The 19,380-nt window shown below is 46.7% G+C and overlaps 1 protein-coding gene and 1 pseudogene across 1 annotated transcript; one reads left to right on the forward strand and one right to left on the reverse strand.

The window, feature by feature from the left end:
• The first annotated feature begins 598 nt into the window (after window positions 1-598).
• Window positions 599-4,259, forward strand: LOC125530047 (receptor-like protein EIX2; annotated as a pseudogene).
• A 4,535-nt stretch (window positions 4,260-8,794) lies between these two features.
• Window positions 8,795-13,886, reverse strand: LOC125507294 (S-locus-specific glycoprotein S13-like). The gene is made up of 4 exons (XM_087521549.1): window positions 12,665-13,886; window positions 10,829-10,945; window positions 10,455-10,524; window positions 8,795-9,082 (listed from the first exon to the last, which is right to left on the reverse strand). The coding sequence occupies exons 1-4, from the start codon at window positions 13,884-13,886 to the stop codon at window positions 9,034-9,036; spliced, it is 1,458 nt and encodes a 485-aa protein (XP_087377675.1). The 3' UTR covers window positions 8,795-9,033.
• Between the last annotated feature and the right edge of the window lie 5,494 nt (window positions 13,887-19,380).

The following is a 19,380-nucleotide window of genomic DNA, read 5'->3' on the forward strand; positions in this document are numbered from 1 at the left end:
TTCAGTCTGATTTTCCATCCTCTCTTGAGCCAGACACGAGCTATACACTGTAGCGATCGATTTTTTGGTTTTCAGCCGGGGTTTTAAAATACTGAAGATTTTTACAAATTTTGAGATGTGAACAACTTTTTACAATTTTGATCTTTTTCTGAAAAACATGAACATTTCTAAAATTCCAAAAGATTTTAAAAAAATTAAACATTCTTCACAAAAAAATGAAATTTCTGAAGTTTTTTTAAAAAGAAAACAAGGAAAAATGTAAAAGGCCAGACAGGAACCTTCCAGAAGGTTCCCAAAACCAGGATTGCTATAGCAGGTACTAGCTAGCTAATGGGCCAGCCCAACTCACCTTGGCTTGACGCCTCCTGTGAATCGCGAGCAATTTGATGTAGTGAGCGTCAAATAGGGTTCGCCCCTCCCTCCCTCCCTCCACACAATCAAGAGAAAGATGATTACATATGTTGGAAACTTGAGCAGATTTTGAGAACTCACTTAGCATTAAAGCTTAGTTTATACTACTTTATAGAAACAGTCTAAGGGAAAACAGGCCATCTGTCCAGCTTCAAACGTACGTGAGATGACCCTTCCTCTGCGATTGTTTGCAAGAAAAAAATGAGTGTGATAGAGGGAAAACAATTGCATGCCTTCATGGAAGAAAGGGCTAGAATGGTTCAACTGAAAATGAAGATAGAAGATTCAAGGCAGCGCAACCCAAGTCCTGATTGCTCATGGTTCCGACAATACACAACACACATTTCTTCCTCTTGTTCATTGATCACTGAAACTGATTGATAGCTACAGGCACTAATATTTCTGAATGTCCGTTGTGCAGATTAAATCTTTCCTTTTCACGACATAATCGTCCCCTTCGTGTTACTACTCTTACTTGACCCTTCGTTCGGCGGATACTGTGTGGACGCATTCACTGCGATGCGACTGAAGGAGAGGAATTTCCAACCTCTCGCGTCAAGCAATAAACCGTATACATTCCCTGGGCTTCCGTTTTAGCCTTGCACAGAAATAACACAATGGCCACAGCAACACGATCTGCCTCGGGTGCAGCCAGCTGCCTTCTAATCGTCCTAGCAGCCACCACCATGTCCATGGCCACCTCCTCTTCCTATGTCGGAGAAACATCCAACAGGAGCTGCATCGCGGCTGAGAGGGCGGCGCTGCTCTCCTTCAAAACCGGCATGACAAGTGACCCTGCAAAACGACTGGACTCCTGGAGAGGCCATGACTGCTGCCAGTGGAGCGGGGTCACTTGCGACAACAAGACAGGCCACGTCGTCAAGCTCAGCCTCCGCAATGCCATCATCAACGACGACAAGAATTTTGTTTGGTGCATGCCTCATGGGGAATCCGGCGGATTGGAGGGGAAGATAAGTTCTTCTTTGCTTGCTTTACAACACTTGAAGCATCTTGATCTAAGTGGAAACAACCTCGGGGGGGTAGGTGTGACCATACCAAAATTCTTAGGCTCCATCAAGAGCTTGACATATCTGAACCTTGCTTGCATGAATTTCGATGAGGGAGTGCCACCTCAGCTTGGTAACCTCTCTAGGTTGCTCCACCTTAACCTTGAGGCCACTGTTTTCTCTGATACTCTTTTGCATTCTGATGACATATCATGGTTATCTCGCCTTGGTTTACTAAGATCCCTTGACATGAGTGGAGTGAACCTCAGCACTATTCCTGATTGGGTTCGGGTGGTCACCCTTCTTCCTTCTCTGGAAGTCCTTCAACTCAGTCAATGTGGACTCAGTTTACAACATGAACCCAGACTGCATTCAAATCTGAGTTCACTTCAGGTGCTTGATCTATATAGCAACAGAATTGATACGTTGAATCCAACCTACTGGTTCTGGGATGTCCTCATCATCAAGGAACTTGACCTTTCAAGTAACAAAATAGTTGGCCAACTTCCAGATGCAATCGGAAACATGACATCTCTTCAGACACTGAGGCTAGGTGACAATTACCTCTCAGGTGTAAAATCCGAACTGTTCAAAAACTCGTGCAACCTCAGCTGGCTAGAGCTATGGTCAAATGAGATCGACCAGGATATGTCAGATTTTATGGAGGGGTTTCCGGCGTGTACAAAGAGTAAATTGCGGTCCTTAGATCTGTCTGCTACCAACCTTACTGGCAGGATTCCAAGCAGTATTAAACAGTGGGAAAATTTAACTGATCTTCAACTCTCTGATAATAGGCTTGTGGGGTCAATACCTTTGGGAATTGGCAAGATGACTAATCTACGGTCATTGATTCTAAACAACAACCAGTTGAATGGTTCTGCATCAGAGGAACATTTTGCAAGTCTAGTGTACTTGATGGAACTGAGTTTATCTCACAACCCTGTACACATCACTATCAGCTCAAACTGGATCCCCACATTTAACCTGGAAGTGGCTAATTTTGCAAGTACCAAAATGGGACCTCATTTTCCATTGTGGCTTGAAGGACAGAAGGATATTTTCGAACTTGACATTTCAGCTGCAGGCATAGTTGATCTTGTCCCTGATTGGTTTTGGACTGTATTCTCCAATGTCAGCTATGTAAATATCTCTTGTAATCAAATAAGTGGTCGGCTGCCAGCAACACTGGAATTTATGACTTCTGCACAAATGCTTGACCTCAACTCAAATGGCTTCACAGGTTTGCTGCCACTGCTACCAGAATCGTTATTGTTCTTAGATATCTCCAGGAATTCTTTATCGGGACCACTTCCCCAGGACTTTGGAGCTCCAATGCTTAGAGAGCTTGTATTGTTCGCAAACCATATCAATGGAACAATTCCAATATATGTATGTCAACTGCAGTATATGCAAGTGTTGGATCTTTCAGAAAACCTTCTAGTAGGACAACTTCCGCAATGTTCAAAAGGTAGAGATGATAAGGAAGAACTGAACACAACAGTAGATCCCGGAAACAGGCAATTGTCGGCTCTGATCTTGCACAGCAACAACCTATCTGGCAAATTCCCTGAATTCTTGCAATACAGTCCAGTTTTGACATTACTTGATCTTTCCCACAACAAGTTCGAAGGAGAGCTACCAACGTGGACATCAGGGAAATTGCCATATTTGTCTTTTTTGTTGTTACGGCATAATATGTTCTCTGGTTCTATTCCACTTGAGCTAACAGAGCAAGTACATCTCCAGTTCTTGGACCTTGCAAATAATAGAATATCAGGAGCTATACCTCGTGGTTTGGCCAAATTAAAAGCAATGGCTCAATATAGCAAAACAAGATCTGATAACCCCTTGGAGAGCAAGTTCGGAAGTACAGGAGTAGACAACCACATTGAAGCAATAAAATATGATGACAGCCAACAAATAGTAATGAAAGGTCAACAACTTTATTACACCAGTGCAATTGTATATATGGTTGGCCTTGATTTCTCCTGCAATAATCTACTTGGAGAGATTCCAGAAGAAATAGCATCCTTTTTTGGACTGAAGCTTCTGAATATTTCCCATAATCAGTTCAGTGGAAAGATTCCAGACAAGATTGGCCTGCTGCGAGGATTGGAATCTCTTGATCTCTCATTCAACGAGCTTTACGGTGAAATTCCATGGAGTTTGACAGAGATAACAACACTGAGCCGCTTAAATCTGTCCTATAACAATCTTTCTGGAAGAATACCCTCGGGAAGTCAGCTACAGACACTGTCTAATTCAGAATCCATGTACATCGGCAACAACTATCTATGTGGACCTCCTCTATCCATGAGCTGCTCACGACCCGGGGTGACTGAAGATCACCATGAAGGTAACAATGCAAAGAAGAGAGATTTGTATCTTGGACTGGCTGTAGGGTTTGTCACGGGACTTTGGATGGTCTTTGTCATCTTGTTATTCGTGAAGACCTGGAGGGTTGCCTACTTCCAACTGTTAGATAATCTCTACAGGGCAAGATGCAAATGTCTGTGGCCAAAATATGCACAAACTGCTGATGCTTCACCGAAGACCGGAGACTAAAGAGAGACCAGCTTGGGCTTTCTGATTCTCCTCCTATCTCCTGCTCCTGATCCATGCTTATATTTTGTGAGTTTTCCCGCATTTAGCTTGTACTCCAGTCCAGGGTTAAGTATTTGATGGACTGTTGCTGCTTGCTGCTTGTCGTCATAAAGCAAGACAAAATATGATGAACCGGGACAAGATCCAGAGTATATATAGATATCAAACGACTTGCCTTTGTAACAGAAAGAACTTGCATTCATGTAAGAGAGCAAGTCTGCCAAATTGTGAGCGATCCATTGGTATGGTATATATAAGCATAGCGATGCATTGTCGGTTGATTTGATCAGTCATCCTTCCTGTTGCCATAGATAGTTCTGCTTCTGGACGAAGCCTGGGCATTTCGTCGAACAGCTGTCGGGTATATATACCAGTACCAGTACCACCAGCCGACCGCTGCTGGTCAGAGCTGACAACCTCCCCCAATCTCTGTGTTGCTGGAGGCCGCGCCAGGGCTACTGCAGCGTCCGGACTCCGGAGGAAGCACGAGAGGGGAAGTGGAGGTGATGTGGAGTGCGGAGCCGCCGGAGGAGGGGATGGGGGCGAGGAGCGACGCTTTTTTTTCCACGGGCCATGGCGATGTGATAACGAAGCTGAAGAGGTGCCGCGAGTTGGACCGGCCCAGGCGCGCAGAAAACAATAGCTTCCTTTTTTTGTTTTGTTCATTTTTTCACGTTTTTTGTTTTTCTTTATTTTTTACTTTCGTTTATTTATACGTCTAAATATTCTACATAAATATATTACGAAAATGACTTTACACAAAACATTTGAAAAATCTTGACCAAGAATTTTAAAAAATGTTAAACGTGTATAGATAATAATGTTTATCACGTATACGAAAATCTTATACAAAATGTTAAGCAAGTTGGAAAATGTTAAATGTTTGAAAAAGTATTTGAAAAATGTTAAAGTGTACAGAAAAAAATGTTGGCCACATATTAAAAAATGATGAAACAATTTGATCATGTATATAAAAAGTGTTAATCAAATATTTTAAAAAAACATTGAACAAGCATTTGAAAAATGTTAAATGTGTTTAAAAAATGTTGACCATGTCTTCAAAAAATGTTAATATTGCATTTTAAAAATGTTAATCAAACATTTCAAAATTGTTAAATGTAAATAGATTTTTTATCATGTATTAGAAAAATAATAATCTTGTACTTGAAAAATGTTAATCAAGCATTTCAAAAACTTTAAAGTGTGTATTGGAAAAATGTTGACCATATATTCAAAAATTGTTAATCTTATATTTGAAAATGTTGATCAAGCATTTGAAAAATGCTTAGAATGTGTATACAAAAAAAGTTGACTGTGTATTAAAATGTTATATTTGATTGGGAAAATGTTGAAATGTTGTTGACATATACAAAAAATGTAGAATAAAAACCAAAAGAAATGAATAAAATAAAAAATAAAAAGAAACAAAGTAAACCAAAGAAAGAAATGCAAAAAAGAATGAAAAAACAAAAGGAATAGGACAAAAAGAAAAACAACCTGAATAAAACAGAATAAATGGAGAAAGAAAATTAAGAAAAAAGTAAGAATGGACAAAGAAACGATTAAAAACTAAGAAAACAGAAAAATCCCAAAAAGCTAACATAGCTTGCAAAAACGTCTTACATGGTAGGACGAAGGGAGTAGTTTTTGTAACTGAGACTATTCTGCAAACGAATAACATAATATAGAACATACTCAAAGATAATGACTACTAAGCAACACACGATACATACATATTTCCTTCTTTTGAAAATGACATCGCTAACTTGTTTAGCCATATATTTAACAATAGTGTTTGATTTATCTAATGTATTATTTCCGTCGAGAGCATTTCGATACAGCTAAAACTACAGATATGTTTCATCGTCCCTCTATCTCAGTAAGAGTAAAACTGTTCACGGGTCTAAGAATGTCAGTTCTGATCTGATTCGTTGCAGCACTTTGTCTCGCAAAGTAGGCGGGGAGATTGGGGGATGTATGTGGGGTGCTCCCGTTCTCTAGGACAAACACAACAGATGACATGAGCGGCCTATCATAGGGGTTCTACTGGACACACAAGAGTGCTACATAGATGCAAAGCAGAATTTCATCTGGTGAAGTATGTAAGATAGATGAGTCCCGCAGCTCATTGGTCCTTTCTTCCTGTAACACCCCGGATATGATTTACCCAATATGTAATCCAACTCTTGCCGTTTCCGGCCTTAAGTTATTTTATTTTCTCGGGTTCGGATTTTGTCTCCGTGTGTTGTTATCGTTGTCATGCTTCTCATATCATGTCATCATGTGCATTGCATGTGCATACGTGTTCATCTCATGCATCCGAGCATTTTCCCCGTTGTCCGTTTTACATTCCGGCGCTTCGTTCTCCTCCGGTGGTCATTTCTACCTTTCTTTCGTGTGTGGGGATTAAACATTTCTGGATTGGACCGAGACTTGCCAAGCGGTCTTGGTTTACTACCGGTAGACCGCCTGTCAAGTTTCGTATCATTTGGACTTCGTTTGATACTCCAACGGTTAACCGAGGGACCGAGAAGGCCTCGTGTGTGTTGCAGCCCAACACCCCTCCAAGTTGGCCCAAAACCCATCTAAACCTTCTCCATCATCTGGAGCGTTCGATCACGATCGCGTGGCCGAAAACCGCACCTCATTTGGACACTCCTAGCTCCCTCTATGCCTATATATACCTCCCCCATTCCAAATCTCGGATCCCCTCCTCGAAACCCTAAAAAAATATCTCCTCCGCCGCGCCGGACATTGTCCGCCCGGCCGGACACGTCCGCCGCCGTCCCCTCGCCCTCTCCCATCGCGCCACGTGGCAGCCGCCGGCCGCCCCTGCGCTGAGGCCCGAAGAGCCCACGGCGGGCCCTCCCGGCCCGTTCCTCCGCCACCGAGGCGCCTCGCCTCCCGCCGCCTCCTTCCCCGAGGCCGGCGACCCGGACCACCGCGCCGCCATCCCTGGTGGCTCCGCCGCCGCCCGGCTTGCCGCACCGGGCCACTGCCGCAAGCCCTCGCCGGAGCCACTTCCGGCGACCACCGCCGCCGCTCCACCCGCCTCGCACCGCCGCCTTTTACTCCGGCGCCGGCCCGCGCCGACCTCCACCTCGCCCGCTTACTCCGGCCGCGCCCCGTCGCCGGTGAACAGTGCCGGCCATCCTCGTAAATCATGCACCGGATCTCAGATCTAGATCCAAAAATGTGGGTTGACTTTCTCCCGAAACCCTAGTTCATATGCCCATGTTCATCGTGCCATAACTTTGCATCCATAACTCCGTTTTGCGCATATACCATATCAAAATGTTCGTCTCAGAGAGTACATCATTTCATTCCATTGCTTCATTTTCATTTGAGTTCATCTTGATGCCCAAAATGTTGTTAGAAGAGTGCTACTTGAGATAATTGTCAGATCTGCTGCTCCATTTAGATATTTGTCATTTTTGCCATGATTATTGTGTGCATGATATGCCCCTGAGTTCTACATACGTTTTGTTAAGGGTTTTGCCATCTTTCCAGAGGTGCAACCCATGTATTTTTGTGATGTGTGTGGTGACTAGCACAAGCTTGCAAAGTGAGGCATTTGTTAATGCCGATTTCAGGGACTTAGCAATTTCTACTAAGTCCTTGACCTGTTTATCTCATATGGCCATATGTTCATGTTGTTTCCTAGTGATCCGTGCCTCTTTTGAGGGTAATCAGTAAGGATGTTTTATTAATCTTGTAGTGCTCTATCCATCCCTATATTTGTTTGCAATTATGGAGCACCCTAGCTTGAGTCAATCGAGCTCTACTTTTGCTATTTCATGAATCTGGGTAGATTGTCTACTTGTTAGCGATTTTGCCGAGGATGTTGTAGTTGATCCGTGCATGCTATGTTATTGTTCTTGCCATGTCTAGCTTGCATTTTGTGTATTGTTGATGGATGTATGCTTAGTTTGTCATGACATGCTCTGTAGTGAGTGCACCGAGTTCGTAAACATGCCTACTTCATATCTGTTTCAGCATGCTCCAGTTTTCACTAAGTCTGTGATCTGATTATGTTTTTGCCATGTTCACATGCTTGCAATTGTATTTTCTGATCCCTTTTGGCTCAAGGTCACTAAGGGACTTTTGTTAAGCTCTTTGAGTAGCTCCATGCCATGCTTTACTTTGCCATGTTCAGGTCCTGTAGCATATAGTTTTCATGCTCCGAGGAGTGCTATCTGATCTGAAATTCCAGACAAGTGTTAATTTCACTAAGTCTGAAATCTGTTTACCATATGCATTTTTGCCATGTTTGTTTGAACCTGTTAATGGATGAATTGGCCGTAGCTCAGTGCTAGACTTTTGTTAAGCTCCATGAATGCATCTCTGCCATGTATTTTGTTGCCATGTTTGGGTGTTGTAGCTTGTTCATCTCATTGCATTTAGATGGCTACTTGTTGTAAATCGCAAACCGGAGTCATTTTTGAATTGCTTGCCATTTCCAAACCGTAACTCCGATTCCGGCGTTCTTTATATCTTTTTCAAGCGTTTTCATCTCATCTTTCCATTGGCACACTTGGATTTCCATGTTGATGCCAGGTTCATGCATTCTTTGTCTCATCTTGCATATGCATCCCGCATCGCATCCCGCATAGCATACCATGTTTGCATCATATTGTTTGATCCTTGCACGTGGTTGATTGTGTCCTTGTTGCTTGTTTGTCTTGTTTGGGTAGAGCCGGGAGACGAGTTCGCTAACGAGGAGCCCGTTGATTTTGCTTTCGAGGATCTAGTCAACTCTGACAACTTTGTAGGCAAGATGATCATACCCTCGAATTCACTACTATCTTTGCTTTGCTAGATGCTCGCTCTTTTGCTATGCCAATGCTACGATGCCTACCACTTGCTCTCAAGCCTCCCATATTTCCATGTCAAACCTCTAACCCACCATGTCCTAGCAAACCGTTGATTGGCTATGTTACCGCTTCGCCCAGCCCCTCTTATAGCGTTGCTAGTTGCAGGTGAAGATTGGAGACCGTTCCTTGTTGGAACATTATTTACTTGTTGGGATATCATTATATTGCCATGTTATATTAATGCATCTATATACTTGGTAAAGGGTGGAAGGCTCGGCCTCTCGCCTAGTGTTTTGTTCCACTCTTGCCGCCCTAGTTTCCGTCATATCGGTGTTATGTTCCCAGATTTTGCGTTCCTTACGCGGTTGGGTTATAATGGGAACCCCTTGATAGTTCGCCTTGATTAAATCATTTCCAGCAATGCCCAACCTTGGTTTTACCATTTGCCACCTAGCCTCTTTTTCCCTTGGGTTTCCGGAGCCCGAGGGTCATCTTATTTAACCCCCCCCCGGGCCAGTGCTCCTCTGAGTGTTGGTCCGACCGAGTAGACTGCGGGTCCACCTCGGGGCAACTTGAGGGTTGGTTTTACTCGTAGGATGTCTCATCTGAGTGTGCCCTGAGAACGAGATATGTGTAGCTCCTATCGGGATTTGTCGGCACATTCGGGCGGCGTTGCTGGTCTTGTTTTAACCTATCGAAGTGTCTTTAAGAACCGAGGTACCGAGTCTGATCGGAACGTCTCGGGAGGAGGTCTATTCCTTCGTTGACCGTGAGAGCTTGTCATGGGCTAAGTTGGGACTCCCCTGCAGGGATTTGAACTTTCGAAAGTCATGCCCGCGGTTATGGGCGGATGGGAATTTGTTAATGTCCGGTTGTAGATAACTTGAACCTTAACTTAATTAAAATGAATCAACAGTGTGAGTTACCGTGATGGTCTCTTCTCGGCGGAGTCCGGGAAGTGAACACGGTGTTGGAGTAATGCTTGCGCAGGTTGCCCTCTAGTTTCTCGCTCGCGCTTTGCCTCCTCTTCACGCTCTCTTTTGCGAACAGGATAGCCACCATTTTTGCTAGTCGCTTGCTGCAGCTCCACATATTTTTACCTTGCCTTACCTATAAGCTTAAATAGTCTTGATCGCGTGGGTGCGAGATTGCTGAGTCCCTGTGGCTCACAGATTACTATTAAACCAGATGCAGGGCCTGATGATCCCGCTCCAGGTGACGCGCTTGAGCTCAAGTGGGAGTTCAACGAGGACTCTCAACGATACTACGTGTCTTTCCCTGATGATCAGTAGTGGTGCCCGGTTGGGGTGATCGGGACCGTGTTGCATGTTGGGTTATCTTTTATTTTGGCACCGTAGTCGGGCCATGAGTGTTTGAATGATGTAATGTTATTTATGTACTTGATTGACGTGGCGAGTGTAAGCCAACTATGTTATCTCCTCTTTTATTATCTATATATTACATGGGATGTTGTGAAGATTGCCTAACTTGCGACATATGCCTTCAATGCGATTATGCCTCTAAGTCGTGCCTCGACACGTGGGAGATATAGTCGCATCGAGGGTGTTACAAGTTGGTATCAGAGCCGACCCTCGCGGTTACACGGATGGTTGCGGACAGGTGCATCAGAACACTAGAGCCTACAACTGGCAACACAATTCTCACTGCATTGCTCTTTGTTCTTTTACCTGTGCAACAAATAGATATACAAGAAAAAATGGTTTTGTTATTTCTCAGTTGAATAAGAAATAACTATTTCTAAGTCATCACTAACAACCATCAAACTAACATCATATTTGTGCAACTACAAGAGGGACGAGAAAATCTTGATCCGGCAGCTATTATATTGACCGAGAAATAACTATTTCTATCGAGTGATGGTCACAAATGAATGATAGAACTAGAAACATGGTATTAAAAACAAAACAAGTTGTAAAAAGAGAGAAATGGCAAGACCAATATGATAAAGAGGGAGCAACTGAGATCTAATACCTTTTGTTGTATCCATGCCTGCACGTCGAAGATAGAGTGTCTCGCCGCTGAGCCCCCCCCCCCCACCTTTCCTGTGTCTATTCTCCCCAGACCACACAAAGAACCTTGTCACATGTCTGAAGGAAATATGCCCTAGAGGCAATAATAAAGTTATTATTTATTTCCTTATATATCATGATAAAAGTTTATTATTCATGCTAGAATTGTATTAACCGGAAACATAATACATGTGTGAATACATAGACAAATAGAGTGTCACTAGTATGCCTCTAATAGACTAGCTTGTTAATCAAAGATGGTTATGTTTCCTAACCATGGACAAAGAGTTGTCATTTGATTAACAGGATCACATCATTAGATGAATGATCTGATTGACATGACCCATTCCATTAGCTTAGCACCCGATCGTTTAGTATGTTGCTATTGCTTTCTTCATGACTTATACATGTTCCTATGACCATGAGATTATGCAACTCCCGTTTGCCGGAGGAACACTTTGTGTGCTACCAAACGTCACAACGTAACTGGGTGATTATAAAGGAACTCTACAGGTGTCTCCAAAGGTACATGTTGGGTTGGCGTATTTCGAGGTTAGGATTTGTCACTCCGATTGTCGAAGAGGTATCTCTGGGCCCTCTCGGTAATGCACATCACATAAGCCTTGCAAGCATTGCAACTAATGAGTTAGTTGTGAGATGATGTATTACGGAACGAGTAAAGAGACTTGCCGGTAACGAGATTGAACTAGGTATGGGATACCGACGATCGAATCTCGGGCAAGTAACATACCGATGACAAAGGGAACAACGTATGTTGTTATGCGGTCTGACCGATAAAGATCTTCGTAGAATATGTAGGAGCCAATATGAATATCCAGGTTCCGCTATTGGTTATTGACCGGAGACGTGTCTCGGTCATGTCTACATTGTTCTCGAACCCGTAGGGTCCGCACGCTTAAGGTTTCGATGACAGTTATATTATGAGTTTATGAGTTTTGATGTACCGAAGTTAGTTCGGAGTCCCGGATGTGATCACGGACATGACGAGGAGTCTCGAAATGGTCGAGACATAAAGATTGATATATTGGACGGCTATATTCGGACACCGGAAGTGTTCCGGGTGATTTCGGAGAAAACCGGAGAGCCGGAGGGTTACCGGAACCCCCCCCCCCCCCGGGAGAAGTAATGGGCCATATGGGCCTTAGTGGAGAGAGAGAGGGGCAGCCAAAGGTGGGCCGCGCGCCTCCTCCCCTGGTCCGAATTGGACTAGGAGAGGGGGCGGCGCCCCCCTTTCCCTCTCCCTCCCCACTTCTTTCCCCCTCCTAGTAGGAGTCCTACTCCTACTAGGAGGAGGACTCCTCCTTGGCGCGCCTATAGGGCCGGCCGGCCTCCTCCCCTTGCTCCTTTATATACGGGGGCAGGGGCACCCCTAGACACACAAGTTGATCCATGTGATCATATTCTTAGCCGTGTGCGGTGCCCCCTTCCACCATAGTCCTCGATAATATTGTAGCGGTGCTTAGGCGAAGCCCTGCGACGGTAGTACATCAAGATCGTCACCACGCCGTCGTGCTGACGGAACTCTTCCCCGACACTTTGCTGGATCGGAGTCCGGGGATCGTCATCGAGCTGAACGTGTGCTAGAACTCGGAGGTGCCGTAGTTTCGGTGCTTGATCGGTCGGGCCGTGGAGACGTACGACTACATCAACCAAACGCTTCGGTTGTCGATCTACAAGGGTACGTAGATCACACTCTCCCCTCTCGTTGCTATGCATCACCATGATCTTGCGTGTGCGTAGGAAATTTTTTGAAATTACTACGAAACCCTACAGTGTTCTCCAAACATGCTGCTGCTCAGGTTGGCGAACGCGTATGCCATACAGGAGCAATTGCGGCTACACTCTGCCGCATACTCCTCATACTTACTCCTACCTCCACCAATAAACAAAAACCTGTCAGGTGACTTCATCCCCGGCAAGGGCACGAAGCCTTCACTCCACCCTTGCAGTGCCTCCTTCCGTTGGCACCCCGCCGAGAATCTGCCGCTGGTCCACTCCTCCGTGCTACTTGGCTCAAAGCCATCTAGGCACTTGCATGTTGGCATGGTGGGTGTCGTGACCGTCTTGTCGCAGTAGCCATTGGGGCCACAGTAACTGTAACGGTTGCATTCAACAGTTGGAAACTTCCAAATGACAACCCATGCTGATGACCTACTGCTCCAGCTTTGGATCTGAAACTCGCCATAGTAGGTTAGCACAAACCTGGTGCGCGGGGCGCCGTCGGAGAGACTATAAGTGACGTATGCCTCATCCTCATTGTTGACATAGGCTAGGTAGATGATATGATCGCTGATATTTGTGTCCCCAATTAGTTGTTGTTGGGCTAGATACCCTGTCCAGGGAGCGGCACGAGATACCGGGTGCTCGCCGTCCCACAGGAATACTTGGAGCGACCTGTTTGTGTCGCTGCCATAGGAGAAGCGCCCCTGCGAGGGGTCGCTGGGGCCTTTCCATGATACCAGCCGCTTGGTGGTGGTATGCGTCCTGTAGTTTATGCCGAGCTTCATGCTGGGAAGGAAGGTGTCTGTGCGGTGGTCGAAGCTCTGCCATAGCATGGTGCCATTTGACGATCGGATGACGAAGTTACCGGTGTTTAGAAGCACCGCCGTCGGGGTAGATGAGACCAGACCATTGGTCAGGTTGGCTGTTGTCCAAACGACACGGCTTCCGCCACCACCATCAGAAAGAACCAGATTAGAGCTGTTGGTGAGGGAGAGCTTCGGTATTGAGGAAGTTGTGTTGGTGGCCGGGGTATTTCGGTTGGCGACCCACACAACGGTGAGCTCAGGGATGTCGTTGTACCATACGCCTAGGTACAAGCTGGCCGGAGAAGAATTGGAGGGGTTGAAGAAGCCCAAGGCGAATCCACCATCATCGGAGACGATGGTGTTACCAGGGGACAGCGCCCTGCCGGGGACAAGCCGGTGTTGGGAAGCGCTCAACGGCAGGAAGAGAAGGATCATGACCGTGGTGCAGCTGGCGAGAGCCAGCCAATCCATCGACCGATCAGGCTTAGATCCTCGACCTTTTTTTTCTGGACTGTGACTGCAAAGCCGTTGCTGCTTTTCGTCATGAATATAGCAAGATAAAATCAGCAGAGCGGCCTGCATTCCTTTATAAAACGGGAAGATTGCCAAATTGTGATAGAGCCACTGGTACGATAAGCATAGTGATGCATTCCGCAAACTACCAAACCGCAGAGCCCGCGGTCGTGCCCTCAGCATTACGTCGAACACCTGCTGGGTAACACCACGAGCCCGGCGCTGCTGGTCAGCCTGACGCGGCGCTGTTCCTCCCACGGTCTCCGTGCCGCTGGACGCCCCGCGAGGAGTGCAGCCCGGAGGAAGCACGAGCGGGGAGTGGAGGCAGTGGGCGACGGTGCGAGGCGAGGAAGCAGTAGTGGAACGGCTGCGAAGCCGCCAGAAGAGGGAGGGTGTGGTGTTGATACCAGATTTTGGCATGGTCGAAAATATAATTAAGAATGCCTTAAATGGAAAAATGCTCAAAGTTAGAAAGTTTCGTTTCATCAAAAAAATAAACTTTTATATTTGGCCTATAGCCATCCGGTCTCATCTCCAAGGCCGAAGTTGTTGGGGAACGTAGTAATTTCAAAAAAATTCCTACGCACACGCAAGATCATGATGATGCATAGCAACGAGAGGGGGAGAGTGTGATCTACGTACCCTTGTAGATCGACAACGGAAGCGTTAACTTGGTTGATGTAGTCGTACGTCTTCACGGCCCAACCGATCAAGCACCGAAACTACGGCACCTCCGAGTTCTAACACACGTTCAGCTCGATGACGATCCCCGGACTCCGATCCAGCAAAGTGTCGGGGAAGAGTTCCGTCAGCACGACAGCGTGGTGACGATCTTGATGTACTACTGTCACAGGGCTTCGCCTAAGCACCGTTACAATATTATCCAGGACTATGGTGGAAGGGGGCCCCGCACACGGCTAAGAAAACGATCACGTGGATCAACTTGTGTCTCTAGGGGTGCCCCTGCCTCCGTATATAAAGGTTCAAGGGAGGGGGGCTGGCCGGCCAACAGGAGGCGCGCCAGGAGGAGTCCTACTCCTTCTATGAGTAGGACTCCCCCCTTTTCCTAATTGGAATAGGATTCGCGGAGTGTCGGTGTACTGGAGTAGGGGTACCCTAGTATCCCGAACTTGTGCACGGGCAGTCGCAGCATCCCGCGGCAAGGCTTGCCGGGTAACCGCCAAGGTCCTCCGTGGTTCCTTTGGAGCCATTCAAGAACAAAGTATCCAAGTCAAAGAGACAAGACCCCGGCAAGAGGAGCTTGCCGGGAAGGCCATCCAAGGCATCTCAAGACCCCGGCAAGAGGAGCTTGCCGGGAAGGCCACCCAAGGCATCTCAAGGAACTTGCCACGGCGCGCCACGCGTCCCGGCAAGGCCCGGTGAGCGACAAGCTCCCGGACGCGACAAGACAACGACCGCGGCAAGGCGCTTGCCGCGGCAAGCCACCTCTCCGTGCCCGCTGCAGCACATCCACCAACGTGTCGCTCTGGGGCCCTTCCAGGCGTACGTGGCGGGAGGCTGTGCAGCCAGCGGCGTGCGGTGGCAAGCGGCGCTGACAAGTTTGCCATCGTGGCGAGCGGTGGCGCCCCTAACGGTCCCTTTTGCGCTATTTAGGCGACACAGACGGGCATTTAATGCCCTTGTCTCCTGCCGTCAGGGTTAGGTACGATACACTGTAGCGGGTAGCTGTGCCTACCGTAGCACCTTTCCATTTCTACCCTTTGCCTCCGTTGCCACCTGTCGGTGACCCCTTGATCATATAAAAGGAGGCCCGTGCGCAACGTAGAGGGGGGGAGCTAGCTCAGAAATACTCACGCTCGGTCTCGTTAGCTGCTGAAGTGCACTGTAGCAATCCGCGCTCCCGAGCAAGAAATCAATACAAACCACAAAGCAGGAGTAGGGTTTTACGCATCCGTGCGGCCCGAACCTGGGTAAATCGCTCGCGTGCATCACCTCGATTTGCTCTTTGCACGATCTCCGCCCCCGCCGAACCGAAAGGGACTCGGTCCGCCGGTCCCATAGGTGCCCGTGGATCAGTACCCCGGCACGGAGGGGGAAAAGAGGAGAGAGAGAAGGAAGGGGGGCCGGCCCCCTCTCCTTGTCCTATTCGGACCAAGGGGAGGGAGGGGCGCGCGGCCCATCTATGGCCACCTCTCCTCTCTTCCACCAAGGCCCACTAGGGCCCATATACCTCCCGGGGGTTTCCGGTAACCTCCCGATACTCCGATAAAATCCCGATTTCACCCGGAACACTTTGATATCCAAACATAGGCTTCCAATATATCAATCTTTATGTCTCGACCATTTCGAGACTCCTCGTCATGTCCGTGATCACATCCGGGACTCCGAACAACCTTCGGTACATCAAAATGCATAAACTCATAATATAACTGTCATCGTAACCTTAAGCGTGCGGACCCTACGGGTTCGAGAACAATGTAGGCATGACCGAGACACGTCTCCGGTCAATAACCAATAGCGGAACCTGGATGCTCATATTGGCTCCTACATATTCTACGAAGATCTTTTATCGGTCAGACCGCATAACAACATACGTTGTTCCCTTTGTCATCGGTATGTTACTTGCCCGAGATTCGATCGTCGGTATCCTATACCTAGTTCAATCTCGTTACCGGCAAGTCTCTTTACTCGTTCTATAATACATCATCCCGCAACTAACTCATTAGTTGCAATGCTTGCAAGGCTTAAGTGATGTGCATTACCGAGAGGGCCCAGAGATACCTCTCCGACAATCGGAGTGACAAATCCTAATCTCAAAATACGCCAACCCAACGTGTACCTTTGGAGACACCTGTAGAGCTCCTTTATAATCACCCAGTTACGTTGTGACGTTTGGTAGCACACAAAGTGTTCCTCTGGCAAACGGGAGTTGCATAATCTCATAGTCATAGGAACATGTATAAGTCATGAAGAAAGCAATAGCAACATACTAAACGATCGGGTGCTAAGCTAATGGAATGGGTCATGTCAATCAGATCATTCAACTAATGATGTGATCTCGTTAATCAAATAACAACTCTTTGTCCATGGTTAGGAAACACAACCATCTTTGATTAACGAGCTAGTCAAGTAGAGGCATACTAGTGACACTCTGTTTGTCTATGTATTCACACATGTATTATGTTTCCGGTTAATACAATTCTAGCATGAATAATAAACTTTTATCATGATATAAGGAAATAAATAATAACTTTATTATTGCCTCTAGGGCATATTTCCTTCAATCTCCCACTTGCACTAGAGTCAATAATCTAGATTACACAGTAATAATTGTAACACCCATGGAGCCTTGGTGCTGATCATGTTTTGCTCGTGGAAGAGGCTTAGTCAACGGGTCTGCAACATTCAGATCCGTATGTATCTTGCAAATCTCTATGTCTCCCACCTGGACTAGATCCCGGATGGAATTGAAGCGTCTCTTGATGTGCTTGGTTCTCTTGTGAAATCTGGATTCCTTCGCCAAGGCAATTGCACCAGTATTGTCACAAAAGATTTTCATTGGACCCGATGCACTAGGTATGACACCTAGATCGGATATGAACTCCTTCATCCAGACTCCTTCATTTGCTGCTTCCGAAGCAGCTATGTATTCCGCTTCACACGTAGATCCCGCCACGACGCTTTGTTTAGAACTGAACCAACTGACAGCTCCACCGTTTAATGTAAACACGTATCCGGTTTGCGATTTAGAATGGTCCGGATCAGTGTCAAAGCTTGCATCCACGTAACTGTTTATGATGAGCTCTTTGTCACCTCCATATACGAGAAACATATCCTTAGTCCTTTTTGTTGGAAATATGCCCTAGAGGCAATAATAAATTGATTATATTATATTTCCTTGTTCATGATAATCGTTTATTATCCATTCTAGAATTGTATTGATAGGAAACTCAGATACATGTGTGGATACATAGACAACACCATGTCCCTAGTAAGCCTCTAGTTGACTAGCTCGTTGATTAATAGATGGTTACGGTTTCCTGACCATGGACATTGGATGTCGTTGATAACGGGATCACATCATTAGGAGAATGATGTGATGGACAAGGCCCGATCCTAAGCATAGCACTAGATCGTGTAGTTCGTATGCTAAAGCTTTTCTAATGTCAAGTATCATTTCCTTAGACCATGAGATTGTGCAACTCCCGGATACCATAGGAGTGCTTTGGGTGTGCCAAACGTCACAACGTAACTGGCTGGCTATAAAGGTACACTACGGGTATCTCCGAAAGTGTCTGTTGGGTTGGCACGAATCGAGACTGGGATTTGTCACTTCGTGTGACGGAGAGGTATCTCTGGGCCCACTCGGTAGCACATCATCATAATGTGCACAATGTGATCAAGGAGTTGATCACGGGATGATGTGTTACGGAACGAGTAAAGAGACTTGCCGGTAACGAGATTGAACAAGGTATCGGGATACCGACGATCGAATCTCGGGCAAGTATCGTACCGATAAACAAGGGGAATTGTATACGGGATTGATTAAGTCCTTGACATCGTGGTTCATCCGATGAGATCATCATGGAACATGTGGGAGCCAACATGGGTATCCAGATCCCGCTGTTGGTTATTGACCGGAGAACGTCTCGGTCATGTCTGCATGGTTCCCGAACCCGTAGGGTCTACACACTTAAGGTTCGATGACGCTGGGGTTATAAAGGAAGTTTGTATGTGGTTACCGAATGTTGTTCGGAGTCCCGGATGAGATCCCGGACGTCACGAGGAGTTCCGGAATGGTCCGGAGGTAAAGATTTATATATAGGAAGTCCTATTTCGGCCATCGGGACAAGTTTCGGGGTCATCGGTATTGTACCGGGACCACCGGAAGGGTCCCGGGGGTCCACCGGGTGGGGCCACCTATCCCGGAGGGTCCCATGGGCTGAAGTGGGAAGGGATCCAACCCAAAGTGGGCTGGGGCACCACTTTCCCCTAGGGCCCATGCGCCTAGTGGTGGGGAAACCCTAAGGAAGAGTCCCAAAAGGGGAAGGCACCTCCTAGGTGCCTTGGGGAGGAGGGATTCCTCCCTTGGCCGCCGCCCCCCTAGGAGATTGGATCTCCTAGGGCCGGCGCCCCCCCCCTTTCCCCCCTATATATAGTGGGGGAGATGGAGGACTTCTTACCTTTGCCTTTGGTGCAAACCTCTCCCTCTCTCCTTGCTGGATCAAGGCATGGGAGACGTCACCGGGCTGTACGTGTGTTGAACACGGAGGTGCCGTCCGTTCGGCACTAGGATCATCGGTGATTTGGATCACGACGAGTACGACTCCTTCAACCCCGTTCTCTTGAACGCTTCCGCTTAGCGATCTGCGAGGGTATGTAGATGCACTCTCCTTCCTCTCGTTGCTGGTCTCTCCATAGATAGATCTTGGTGACACGTAGGAAAATTTTGAAATTCTGCTACGTTCCCCAACAGTGGCATCATGAGCTA

This window comes from Triticum urartu, chromosome 5A, assembly GCF_056163025.1.
Source record: "Triticum urartu cultivar PI428250 chromosome 5A, HENAU_Tu73, whole genome shotgun sequence".
Lineage (NCBI taxonomy): Eukaryota > Viridiplantae > Streptophyta > Magnoliopsida > Poales > Poaceae > Triticum > Triticum urartu.

Excerpts from the sequence above, each read along its gene's own strand:
- LOC125507294 (XM_087521549.1), bottom strand. The coding sequence starts at position 13,886 with ATGGATTGGCTGGCTCTCGCCAGCTGCACCACGGTCATGATCCTTCTC. Across the intron at positions 10,525-10,828 it reads AGGCATGGATACAACAAAAG|GTAAAAGAACAAAGAGCAAT; the intron begins GTATTAGATCTC and ends TTTGTTGCACAG. Across the intron at positions 9,083-10,454 it reads TCTAGTGTTCTGATGCACCT|ATGCATTAATATAACATGGC; the intron begins GTCCGCAACCAT and ends CCAAGTATATAG.